The sequence below is a fragment of the Aptenodytes forsteri genome, unplaced genomic scaffold (genome assembly GCF_000699145.1).
Source record: "Aptenodytes forsteri isolate BGI_AS27 unplaced genomic scaffold, ASM69914v1 Scaffold136, whole genome shotgun sequence".
Taxonomy (NCBI): domain Eukaryota; kingdom Metazoa; phylum Chordata; class Aves; order Sphenisciformes; family Spheniscidae; genus Aptenodytes; species Aptenodytes forsteri.
Window position 1 is genome coordinate 2,384,236 of NW_008796111.1, and position 13,188 is coordinate 2,397,423.

The window sequence follows — 13,188 nt, forward strand, 5'->3', positions numbered from 1 at the left end:
TATCCGGAGCCATATATATATTTATTTAAAATATATAAAATCTATGTAGTCTCACAAGCGCCTTGCTTTTAGTTTGACTCTTCTCTTCCCTTCATTGCGTCTGCATACCCTTGTCTCTTCAGATGAATAGCTCTTTTAGCCAATATCTCTTCTGCCTTTCAATATTTTGGATAGTGCTCAAGTCATTTCTTCACCTTCTATTTATTAAGCTAAATTGATTGATCTCATTAGACTCATGGTCTTTCCAGGTCCAGGCACCTTCTTACTCCGATTATCTTATTAAATAATAAGATAATAATATCTTATTATTTAAAATATATATATATATTTATAAATACTTATATATGGCCAGGACTCTGCAGTCCCACCCCGGCAGCTTCCAAACAAGACCAGACTGGCAGGAAAGTGGTGGGTTAGGAAGGAAAGAGAGCGGGAAATGCCTTCACCAGGCCCCTCGAGACCCCGCTGACCCTGCTCTAACAATACGGAGGTGCTTCACGTATTGTCATGCTCTGCTTTGGAGTCCATGTGGTGAAAATCCAGATAGTACAGCCCGTTGCCGGTAAAGGTCACCGGGTAGATTAAATGCCCAGGCAGTACAGACAAGCTCATCCTGTTGAGCCTCAGGGCTCGGCAGCCCAGACCCAGCAAAGAGGCCGGGGAGTTGCACGGCAGATGGATCAGTCCGTATGCAGCAGAGCTTGCTAAGCCGAGAGCCCCAGAGATGGTTTGGAGCCAGATGTGTCTATTTTTTCCTCTTTCATTTTCCCACTGTGAGGCTGGGGATTTTCTGAGCTAGACAGGGCAGATGATGTTTCTGCAGGGAAGGGGAGAGCAGCTCGGGAGCTGCCGCCCTGCATGAACCATCCCCTTCTTGTGAAACCTGGCACGTGGAGGAGGTTCAGCCCCTGTCCTGTTCCCTTTCCAGCCCTGCCAGTGCCCAGTGAGACCTCAGCAAGTTTGCAGCACATCTGCCCAGCAAGGTGGAAATGTTTAAATGTCAAGTAACCCAACATGACTGACCCATGGTGGGTGCCAGGCAGAGGGAACAACACAGATGCCCACTCCCTGCATCCCGCATCTAGACACAGGTCCAGCCTGGCATTAAATATTCCTCTTCATCACATCAGGCTGCTAATCTGCCTCTTGGTGTCCTGCCCAGATGCAGCAGTTAAAGTCCCTGGTCCTTTGGTGGGTGCAGTCCTCACCCGTCATCCCTTCACAGCTAATGAGCTCAGGCATCTCTGAACAGCAAGCGATGCCCAGCTCTCCCGGCTTCCCTGCCCCCCTTCCCTTCCTCGCCTGCTTCCTCTATAGCAAATGTATACTGTTCACTGCAGGGCAGGCTTGCAAGTCTGCAGTGTCCCTTCAGATAAAGGACAGTCAGTGACAGGCTGGGACCCATCTGACTGTGGCTGGAGCAGGCGGTGGGGGGGTATTTCCAAGGACCTGCATAGGGTCTGATCAGCCCCTTGGTACCGGGCAGCATCGAGGAGCTCGGGTCCTGGCCGGCTGCTTGGTGCTGAGGGTGCTGCGAGCCCTGCAGCCATCAGCGTGCAGCCCCTGGGGAAACTGCAGTAAGCTGAAATCCAACCCTCGCGCAGAGCGAGCAGGCAAAATGTTCCAGAGCCTGAATGCAGAGTGAAAGAGAAAAGAAGTGCGAGGGCTGTTGAATGGGAAGAGGGGGAATAAACATGGGAAATGAGTCATCCTTATGTCTGTCACTCCGGGAACAGCTTCCCAGTGCCCCTGCCTGGAGCTCAAAGGGGACAGTAGCTGTTTCACTCAGGCAGAGCCAGCCCTGCCGGAGAAGCTGAGCCAGGCTCTGGCCCGAAGGGAGATCCCGAGAAATGGGTGAATGTGTTTGCCTCTAACGCGCCTTGACAGGAGCAGTGGTTGGGAAGAGGAAGGTGGAAGAGCATTGGGCAGCGAGGTGAGTTGCTGGGAGGAGTGGTGGGCAGGGAGAGCTCATCGGGTATCCCGCTTTGGGCCAGGCTTGGTGGAGGATGGGGATGGGAGGGGGGAATCAGATGAACTGTCTCTTTTTCCTCCCCTTGGAAGAAAGCACCGTGTTTTCACCTGGAATGCAGACATACCCGATCCGGGTCTTTAACGTACCGTGAGATGTGGTGGTTGGAGGCTCTCTGAGCACCACAGAATCAGCCCCAATTTTTTTTTGCCAATTTGCCTTATTGAAGGCAGCGGGGTGTAAACACGAGCCTAAGCAGCACTGAGTCCGAGCGAGAAGCCCAGCCTCTGTGGGCTGGGAGATGCTGTTGGTCATCAGCCCAAGGCAGTTTTCTTCCTCCAGCTCATCCCGTACGGTGCTGTCGTGCTTGTGTGTGTTGCAGCGCGAGGTTCTGGGATGCGCTGACGTTACCTGCACTGCTGCCATAGCGTACAGGGGCATCGCAAGCTGTCGGAGCCCTTCTGGGAGGCAGCTGAGCCGGCCCGGGCGGGCTGCTCGGCTCATTTTCCCCATCAGCATCAGCCCTTCTCTCTGCGCTCACCCTCTCGCCCGCATCTCGTCCCCAGGCCGTGCAGACCCCCAGCGAGGCAGCCCCGCTCAGTAATTGATGCTGAGATACAAATTGCCCATCTCCCAGGGGCACAGTATTTCCAAAGGGAGAACTCCAGGCAGCCTGTGTTTGCACTTGGGGCTGTCTCTAATCATCTAGGATATAGTGGGTCTATTTTTGGTTGTTGGGGTTTTTTTTTAATTAGTTGCACAATGCTGCTTTCCACCATTTTTTCACCTCCCCGTGGCCACTTACCCCACTCTGCTGCTTGTTCAGCCAAAAAATAACCTCCCCCCAAAACGCCGCAGCGTCTGATTCATTGGTTCTTCAATGTGTCATGCCATCTGTGCCTTTTGTCAGCTCTTACACCTAATAGTACCACATTTGGGGAAGAAAATGGAGTAGAGGGGCTCACTTCCAGAGGAGTGGAGCTCTTCCAGCTGCCACCGACTCCACCGGAGACAGGGTGAAGATGCTTTTGAAACCTGCATCTTTCTTTAATGTCAACTAGTCAAAGCTGCAAACAGCTCATTTTCCAGGTCAGGGAGCCTAATGCCTGCAGGAGATCTGGGAAGTTCAGAAGTGGTAGGATGGGGCATGTAAGTAAAAACAAAAAAGGAAAAAATATATTAATTCTAACTGTGGAGCAAAAGGAGCTGTTTCCTGGGAATGGTGACATTTGTCCAGGGTTCAGTCCTGAGGGAGGTTGGCTAATCTGGGAAATACAGGACCTTCAAAGCCAGCCTTGGCCCTACACGTGGCCCCGGCAGCTGTGGCGGGGAGCACATGCCATCTCAGCGGGGTTGGTGCGGCCTCCAGCACGGTGGGAGCCGGGTCAGAGCAGGCTGCAGGCTCTGAAGCCCAGGCAATGAGTTATTGCCAGCTTGTCTCTGCTTTAAAACGGTACTGGGGCTGGGCAGAGGGGGTTTTCCGATGCACATCTGCTCCCAAGCTTGGGTGCCTCCTGAGCTCACGGCAAGGGCTTGGTCTTCGTTCCTGGGCATTTACCTCCCCCTTTTCCTCTCCCCGTGTGCTCAGCCGTGGCGCTGGGAGGCTGAGTCCAGCCTGTGACTTTGTTTCTGATCCCGATCTCACAGGCTGGGCTCTGGAGAGCTGCCCTGTCTCATCCAAGCAGTCCCATGTGCGTAAAGTCATGTGAATCATGGCTGCAGGAGCAGACGAGGCCAAGGGCTTTTTTGGCTTTCTCCGTTTTTCCTCCTCCCGGCCCCTAGCACTGCACCCAGGTTGTTTTTCAGCTGCGGTTTTGATAACGTGTTTATATAAACATCTCAGCTGGAATCTGCCTCCGTCCCTGGAGATGCTGCCTGGCTCTGACCTGGGGCAGGCGATGCCCCCGAGGGTGCTCTCCCCATCCTCAGCCTCTTTCAGCCCCCCCTCTATAAGGGACGGCAGCAGAGATGGCACCTCGGGCGCTGGGACAGAAAGGACCTTATGGTGACAGGGGATGTCCAACTGTTTCGACTTACCTTAAATACCAGCTTTGGGGTTTGGCTTGGTTCTGCTGCAGTGATGCTTCAGGTTCGTCCTTGTGCCCTGCCTGCGCAGGGCTCGCCTCTCCACTCGCCTCTCCCCTCTTAATGGGCTCCTAACATTTGGTGGTAGGAGCAAGGCAGATAATTGTTTTCCTTTTTTTATTAATAGATATAAAATGTCTGCCTGGGGGGCTCACTTTCAGCTCATTTACTGTGCATCTGATGCCAGATGTTGGTTATTTACAATACCAAGGTGATCTCTGATGCTAAAATTGTCGCAGGCAGACAAGACTTGCTCTTTGGGTTTGCGCTTTAAGGAAGTTTTAGATGTTAATAGAGCTTTTTGCGATCGGATGGTTTTGCAGTGGAAATCTGAAAGATTGTTTCCCTTTACAGCCAGGTCAAAGGGGAAATTCTGGATCTTTTTCAGAAAAATGTGAAAGGAGCCATGGGCAAGAGCTAATCCTTCCTTTGCTCTTTTAAATCCAATGCCACCTGGATTTTAAATCCAATGCTACCTGGATCTGGGGGAAGGACATGATGAAAAAATGCTTAAAATTAAAATTTCTTGCTCCTTGCATCTCACCCCTTGGTCAGGTGGCACTCTGCCATCTCTGCTACGCCTCTGACAGCCCCGTCCATCTCCAGAGAGCAGCGTTGTGCGAGTGCAGGCTGGTAAATCAGCTGCAGGCTCCCTTCTGTGGTCTCTCCCGGGGCTATATTTCCTCCAGCCTTCAGTCATTTCGGCCTGAAGGATTTGCACGTCTCTGCGTTAGGGACAGGGGAAGGGCAGACCGAAGGTGACGATGCCGGTTTGCAGGTGTCTGGGGCTGTGCTGGTGGGTGCAAGGCTAAGGGGCTTCGGATGCAACCGCTTCGGTAGCCAGCAGGCACCTTTCCCAGTGCAGAGACACTCACCTGCAGCTGGACCCACCAAGGATGCCTATGAGAAAGTTAACCCCTTAGCTGCGTAATGCCGGTGCGGATGTGCCCAGCTGAGGAGGGAGGATTTGGTTTGGATTGAGGTGAAACAGAGGAGGGGAAAAAGCAAGCGAGCCGAAGTCCAAGCGGGTATGTAGGTCAAGGAATTGCAAGGGAATAGGGCCCGGGCCGAGGCTGCTGAGCAACGGCACCGTCTGCATCTGTTTCTGAAGGATGGGCCGTTGGCAGCGCTGTCGGCAGCAGTGCTGCGTGCTGATTCACTCTGGCAGCGCCTGGCCGCCGGCAGCGGCAGCAGCAGCAGGAGAGGGCAGGGGCACAGCGCGGCTCCCCGGGGCTTTGCAGGGGCTCTGCTGAGACCCAGAGCTGAGCGAGGGCGGTGGGACACCCCGTGCCTCGGGGGCCAGGGCAGGGCAGGCTGCTGGGGCTGCTTCATAAAGAAGTTGCTTCATGGAAGGAACAGAAAGTGCAGGGGGAAGTGACAGAAAAAGCACCAGATGGAGGGATCTTTGGTTTTTTTTCTTTTAACGGCAAATTAACCCCCAGTTTTAATGCTGTCATGCCTTCAGATCTTGAAATGTGGGCAAACGAGGCTTTCTGCTTTCTGTGCATCATTTGAAGAAAATCAAACCTAGCAGTACTGAAGGCCCATTTTATTCATCTTCTGAATGAAAGGATTATTAAAACAGCTCTTTGGCTTGTTCTCCATGCTCTGAACACCTCCATGCGCACAGGCCTGCATCCCTCAAGTTGCCCTGACATCACCTTTGACCGGAAAAAAATCTTGTAAGTGCAAAATACTGATGGGCAATGGTGGACACCACACGTCGCTAAAGCACACAACGTTTGTGTGCTACTGATCTACGGGCGGGTTTGGTGGGCCATTGTCTGTAGTGGGTGTATTGAACACCATGGGAGACGCTGGGGATCCTTCGGGGTGCCCAGACTGGTTCCTGAGTCTTGGCTCGGCTCCTCAGCAACGCAATAAGCTGCTGACTTCAGCAGGAGCAGCTTGGGCCAGAGTCTTCTCTTGGCAGCGCTGGTGCATCATCTCTCTGCAATGAATGCCCGAGTCTGCGCTCCCGAGATTGCGTCCCAGAGCTTCGGCTCTCGCCCAGCTCTTGTCCAGGGTGAGACGGGACTGACGGGCAATGCCGACGATGAGCTCTGAAAATCGGCTCCTGAAACACTTTGCTAAATTGGGGCCGCAGGGGGTCACCGTGGTGGGGTGAGGAGCTGGGCTGGGGGTGATTTAGGAAGCCCAGCGTGAGCAGAGACCCGTAATGGCTGGCCAGCCCCAGCACTTCGTTGCCCTCGGCGGCTGCGAGCCGTGCTGACGGCATTCGGCCTTGACAGGAAACCGCGGTGAGTGGCTGCTCCAGGGCTCTGCAGCCTGTGTTTGAAATCCCCCTCTCCCTTTCTCCCCCCCCGGCCAGCCCCTTAAAATAATATCAACAAATCTTAAAGTGCAGAGAACTGCTCTGCTCAAACAGCATTAGGGTCCCCCGCCGCGGGCTGCAGCCCTCCCCCTGCTCTCTCCCCATCTGCCGGTCCCGTCGGGCGGGCTCTGTGCAGGGTCCCTGGCTGTCGTTGTCCTCATCCTCCTAAGCCCATCACTACCACTACAGGGCCAGTGTCGCGACCAGCCTCCTTGCATATACCTCTGGTCTTTCTCGCTTCAAAAAACATATTAATTACATAACCCTCTGCCGCCTGGAGCCTCACCACCTTGTTTCAGATGCCACCTACGAACCTTTCCTTCATGTCAGCCTCCTGCTTCTCGGTGTGTTTAAGCTGGAGTCCCACTGCTGCCTGTGTCGCCGTTCCAGCTGGTGCCCAGATCTTTTCCTCTGTCTCACCTCCCCTCCACAGCTCTGAGAGCTCAGGAGTGGCTCAGGCAGGACCTGGTGGACAGGAGGTCCAGGGAGGTCCTGCTGTCCGCTGTCCCCACGCAAGATGCCCTGCAGATGAGGAAGAAAAACAGCCCTCCCATAAGGAGAGAGTTTGGCCAGGATAAATATCAGCTCCCTCCCAAAGCGATGCCAAGGGCTGGCTGTGCAGAGGTGGCACGCTGCGGGAGGTGGGCGAGCAGAGCCGCCGTGACAACTCCTCGCTTCCCAGCTCCTGCCAGGTGCCAAGCAGGCAGGAGGAGCCGCCTGCCTCCGATGTGCCGTCTCATTTCCCGTCCCCGCCACTGCCACGCTCCCATCCATCCTCCTGAAACCTTGTCAGCTCTCAAGGAACCGTCTTTATCAGGGCCTGGGAACCAGGCAACTAGCCCCTCGCATTCCTGCCGAGGAAGCAGGCTGTGCTCATGACGGTATATATTTCCTTGTCATTGCTGCGAGGAGCTGAAATCAGCACTCTGACTAATTAGGAGGGCTGGGGAAAAGCAGATGAGGGGATTAAAGAAAAATAAAATCGATGCTAGGAAATAGAAATGACAGTACCTGTTGGCTGGGGCAAAGGGGGTGGGATGAAGAGGAGGATGATGAAGACAAGTGCTGATGGGTTTCACTCCTGAAGCAGTTAGGGAAGAAAGGCCATTTGGTGTTGATACCTGTGACAGAAGCCCTTTTTCTTAATTGTATGGCTTTCCCCTTGGCTCACTGTCTCTTAATGCTCTTTTCTTAGTGAAATCTGCCAGTGCAGTGTGGTCCCACTGGCTGGGTCTGGGCAGGAGGGAGGTGGTGGGCTTGGGAGAGGACGAGGGATGACACCAGAAAGTGCTGTGGGGCATCTTTCCTCCCACCGACTGCTCACTGCAGCCTCGTCGCCCCACACAGAGCCATCCCAGGCAGGGATACGTCCTTGCTGCATGAGGCTTCTAAAGCATGGGGTGGAGGACACCCAGGCCGGTTGTTTGAGGGCCAAAAGAGTTTTAATTTTAGCTTTGCCAGTTGCTCTTTTCCTCCCCAGGCAGGTCGCTTGCCTCTGTGGTTTGGGTTTCTCCTCTGTGAGATGGTGATAATGGTACTTGCCTTCTCCATGGGCGAACTGGGAGGGTTAATTAACATTTGGGTGGTGATCTGAGGATGAGGGGGGTTGCATGCAGCTGAACTGTGGACACCTGGCTGGAACTGAACCCAAACCTTTATTTAAAGACAGCGACTATCCTTGAATGTTCTGCCTTGAAAATTGCACTTGACTCTGCTTCTGCCTCTGACCTTTCCCTCCTCGTCTCTCCTTTTGTAGCCCTGCTCCTGGACATCATGATTGTGGCTGGTTTGCAGAAGCTGGCCAAGCGGAAGGGCCCATATGACATCAACCCTGGCTTGTTGGACTACCTGACCATGGACACCTACGCGTTTCCAGCCGGGCACGCCAGCCGAGCAGCCATGCTCTCCAAGTTCTTCCTCAACCACCTGGTCTTGGCCATCCCTCTCCGGATCCTGCTGGTCCTCTGGGCCCTCTGCGTGGGCTTTTCCCGCGTCATGATCGGACGGCACCACATCACAGATGTCCTGTCTGGCTTTGTTTTTGGCTACTTACAGTTCAGGCTGGTGGAGTTGATATGGATGTCTTCCAACACGTGTCAGATGTTGATATCCATCTGGTGAACATGGGGGACTCGATGCCTTTCCACTGGAAACTAGCAGATACTTTAAGAGTCTCCCTCCCAGTATTTTCTACACGTTGTTTGTTGGAAGCAGTTGTAACTTCCATGAGTAGTGGCGTTTTTTAATGTTGCTTCCCCACCTCAAAAAAAAAAAATGTTTCTTGCAATGGATTGGGTTTTAGCAATCAAAGGCCGTACTTGTGTTTTGGCCATATTCTCAAACTGTGTTTGGACAGCAACCTAATTAAGCTTTACGGGTGAGAGAAATGAGCTACATGTCTGCCTAGTTTGGGTGGTTCACACTGGCACCTTGATATGTCCTCAGGATGGGCAGCACCTGAGAGCTTCCTGAGAACACGTTCGTTAACTTTTTTGAGGCTAAATGATTTTGGCCACAGTGCTTTTTCTTTTTGTAAGCCCAGCAGTTGTGTCTTGTACAGAGTCAGGACACTGCCGGCACTTCACAGATAATAAATAATCATAAAAATCCTGCCCTGTTTGGTTCTTATCATGAGGGAAGGGACAAAAGCCAGTTCAGTGTAGCTTTGAGATACGTGTTCAGCTTGGGGCAGGTCCTGCAATCTTGCTGACCGAGGGGATGCAAACGGTCACTTAAATGGTTTGCTTTGGATGGGGTGGACCTAGATGGGTACTCAGGCCGCTGAAGGTGGCATGCTGAAGCCGGCCTTTCATCTGCTGTTCGAAAATCTGCTCTGTGAGGGGGTGTGTGGTGGTTTTGGTCTGGTAAAGGACAAATACAAGTTGCCCATTTTCATCCTAGTAGGGAGTAATTGAATAGGCAATGTGCTGGATCATGGTGATTTTGCAAAGCAGGTCTAGATACACAGCAAAGAGTCTTTTTCTATCTCTTCACGGCCATGATTTTATAATTATGCCAAATGGTGCTGTAGATGGGAATTTCCAAGGTAAGTCTCTTACAGCATTGACTGCTTTCTGGTACACCCAGCAGTGTTGGAGAGCTAGAGGGCAGGGAGGCAGGACTGCCCGTACCCCTGCCTCTGCTCCCTTGGCTGTAACCTTACAGAGGGAAATACTGAACGTTTCTGTCTCACCTCGTATGAAATGAGGAGAGTGCTCCTGACCTTCCTTGATTGCAAAGCTGAGCTAATTGATGTTTGTGAACCGGTCTGAGATTACTGAATATAGAGTTTGATGCCCAGACGTGGTGCCGTTGCTTCCCATTATTGACAAGCGGCCACCTTGAAACCTGGCTGATCTTTACCCGGGTGATGGCCATGCTCAATGTGGTGTCCCTGAAACGGATCACCCCTCACAGCTGTCTAAGAAAATCCCATATTTTGCACAGAACGTTCCAGTTCTCTGTGGTTTCTCTGTCTTTAGAAGAGAGTTTGATGTTTGGCGGGTGATGGACACTACCAGACTCAGCACCCTCCCTGGTTGGATGCATCCTGCAGAATGAAGGGATCCCATCATTCCTGTCCTCCTGTCTATCCCAAGTGAGCAAAATGCACCTGGCTTGCAAGGCCAGGGAGCAACCAGCCAGGTCTTGTACTCTCATCTATCCCTGCATGTTGGGGAGCCTCTTCCTACAGGGGCTGCTGGTGAGAAGGAGAAGACATTCAGATAATGACTGTTGCAAGCTGCTAACATTTGTTGCTCTTTGATAATTAATATGAAAAGATGCTAAACAGAAAATCTATCCCTGGCACGTGTTTCCAGCTGGGATGTCAGTGCAGAGCCCTGGGAGGTGCTGACTTCCCGCGCTGCCGGCTCCAAGGCTGGAGCAGAAGTGTGGTAAGGAGGGCTACCATGTCCTTTAAAGACGAGCCAACTGCAGAGCTCCCCGGGGGTGAGCTGCCCGAGTGTCCCTTGGGAAGGGCTGTCACAGAGCGTGTTCAGGAAAGGGGAGAGCTCTGGGTCTTGCCGGTTATCCCTGGAGGCTGGCGGGTTGGTGCAGCAGCAGGCGGAGCAGCGGGGGGGTGGTCGGTGCTGCCCCGCTCCCCTGCTGCTGCTTGGTTAAACGGGGAGCGCTGCTCTGGGTGGGAGCAGAGATGAGCTACTGCACCTGGCCTCTGCCAGGGTTTTTCTTTGCCAGCCTCCTTCTCCTGCAAAGATTTATGTGAAGAAGTGAGCTATGGTGCTTTCGCTTTCTTCCAGGCGCTATTACACTCGGCAGAGTTTATCCTCGCCCCTAGGAAGGATGGAGGCACGTTACTACAGCTCTGATGGTGTGTGTGTGCACCTATGCACAGCTGGAGATGGTGGGCACCTGAAGAGGCAGGGAGCAGGGGAAGACTTTGCCCTGATTGCTTTGTGGGAAGCTCACGCTTTGCAGCTCTAGGTTTTATTGAACATTTGCAAATAGAGTGGATGCATCTACAGCCATGTCTGGGTCCAGGCCTCCTTGCACTTGTGTTGTCTTCTCCTCGTATATCCAGGATGGCTTTGGAGGAGTTACTCTTGGTCTTTGCTGGTGTAATCAGGAGAGCGTGGCCTGGAGAAGCTGCTGTGGTGGGTAACATCAGCTGAGCCGATCTCATCCCAGCACGCGGTTGCAAAGCGAGGCAGGAGGGCAGGGAGAGGTGAGTTGGGGTGACTCACTGGGGTAAGTCGGGGTTCACAGGACAGGACTCGCTCCCAGACAGGGTTTCTCCTGGGAGCCTTCCTCCTCAGCACGTCCGGACCCCGCACCCCTTCGCTCCCCCAGTGCTTCAGTGCCCAGAACGAGGGAGCCCCAGTGCTCGCGTGCTCGCTGCAGGGAGGGTTTGGGGAGACCCCCCACAAGGTGAGTGCAGATTTGGGCACAGAGGCACCAGGAAAGGCCCAGCAGAGCTTTGCTTCGGCCGTGCCCGGCCCCCCCAGCAAGGCAAGTGGCATGGCATCGCGTGGCATCCCTCGTCCCTCTCTCCTGGCTGCCTGCCATGCCGAAGGTACCGCTCAGAAACAACCAGCGTCGCTGCCACAAAAAACAGCTTCTGTCTCTATAGCAACAGTGAGGGATGGCGGTACCCACCGTGGGGCTGCCCGGCCTGTGTCCTGTGTCCCTACCCATCCCTGTCACCCAACAAGCAGGACAGGCTGTGGCTGGGTTAGCCATTACCTCCCGGGGGGAGGCAGGAGACCCCCAGCCCGGCCGCCCCAGGGACGCAGCCGCGTGGGTGGGGGCACATGGGGACTGGTGACAGGACGACCCGGCTCTTCCACCAACAAGGTACAATCTGCGGGGACTGTCCTCAGCTTTCAGTCTGAGTAACACCGCCCTGTCCATCCTGCTGCGGGCTGTGCCGGGGAGCCGGGAGGCAGCGTGGGGAGAGATTCAGCTCCCTGTGCTGCACTCACAGACATCCAGGGCCGGATCCTGAGTGTTTTGGCTCAGAGGCAAGGAGGGCACAGCAGCACGAGGGAAAGGACAATCTCCCTGGGCTTTGGGCTTTCGATCTGTGTGGATGCCATCTGCCTTCCAGCCCTCAGTTCCTGCTTGCGAGGAGGAGCATGGATGCAGCATGCCTGTCCCTAAAGCCCTGCAGCCTGAGGAGGGTTTTCTCCCCCTTCAGAGGGTATTAGAGGGATGAGGCTGGGTCTCAGCCCCGGCAGCGCTGTTGGGCCGTGTGGTCCTGTGTAATGTGCTAGAGGCATCGCCTGGTTGTGCTCTCCACTGGCCTCACGTTTAGCAGTGGCTGTAAGAAACACCAGTGGGTCTTGCAGGGTCGTGTTACTTGTAAGCCAGCGGCTGAGGCCAGTAATTTTTGTGCCTCATTCTCCACTCCCCTGGAGCTCGTGCTGATGCGCACAAAGAGGTTTGGCCCCGGCTGTCCTGGGTGAGCCGGAGCAGGACACTGGGGCTGCTCTGTGCAGATGCCCACCATGGCCACGTGGCTGCGGGGAGGCAAAAGGCCAAATGGTTTGAGCTCCTTCAGGATTACCCAGGAACGTGAGTGTTTTCGCTGAACCTTCAGATCCCCAAATTCAGCCACGCAGGGCTCAGCATGAGGCTCGGGGAGGAGTGGTCCTTCCCAAGCCAGGACCTCTCCATCCCAGACGGAACGAACAAGCCCTGACCGTGGCATTTTCTGCCTTTCAGTTCATCTAACAGATGAATTAAGAAAATGCCCCAGAGGAGGCAAATGCAGCGTGTGGGTTCGGGGGCTGCTGCTGCCATCAGCACTGCATGTGTCTGTGCAGCCGGGAGAGTCCCAGGCTGCGGTGGCAGTGATTTCATTTGTGATTCTGCTGCGTACAGCGAAAGGCCCCTCCTCCCCTCACCCTAATGCTGATTATGCTCAGCAGCAAAAAGAGATTTTAATTTATTTAAAAAAAAAAAAAAGGGGGTGCCAGGGTAAGTAGCAAATCTGGATTATATCTTTGGGCATATGTGGGAATCACAGCTGGGGTGTTTAGTTCCCCCCTCCCCAACCTAAGCTGGTATTTTGTTCCAGCAAGCTGTTTCGTACAATTGTGGCTGGGGCTGTGCTGAAATGAAGGTGGGACAAACCCCTTCCCACATCAGGGCTGCGCTGCCCTCCCTGCCATGGGGCTGCCAGGGGGGTCCTCTCTGCTGTCCCCCAGGAAAGGGGAGACTCGGGCCCCATGTCCCCCTGCCCCGGGATGAGGCAGCCGATGGGGATGGAAGCGCGGGCACTGGCTGGCACCCAGAGAGCAGGTTGGCGGATTTGAGGACTCGAGGGGGGGGGGGGAGA

The 13,188-nt window shown here is 54.2% G+C and overlaps 1 protein-coding gene across 1 annotated transcript in view; it reads left to right on the top strand.

The window, feature by feature from the left end:
* The window catches only part of PLPP7 (phospholipid phosphatase 7 (inactive)), a 14,100-nt gene extending 5,101 nt beyond the window's left edge, over positions 1–8,999 (top strand). The window contains exon 2 of the mRNA XM_009286939.1: positions 8,146–8,999. Within this exon, the coding sequence (XP_009285214.1) occupies positions 8,146–8,510 (365 nt within the window). The 3' untranslated portion in view covers positions 8,511–8,999. The remainder of the gene's footprint in view (positions 1–8,145) is intronic.
* The last annotated feature ends 4,189 nt before the right edge of the window (positions 9,000–13,188 follow it).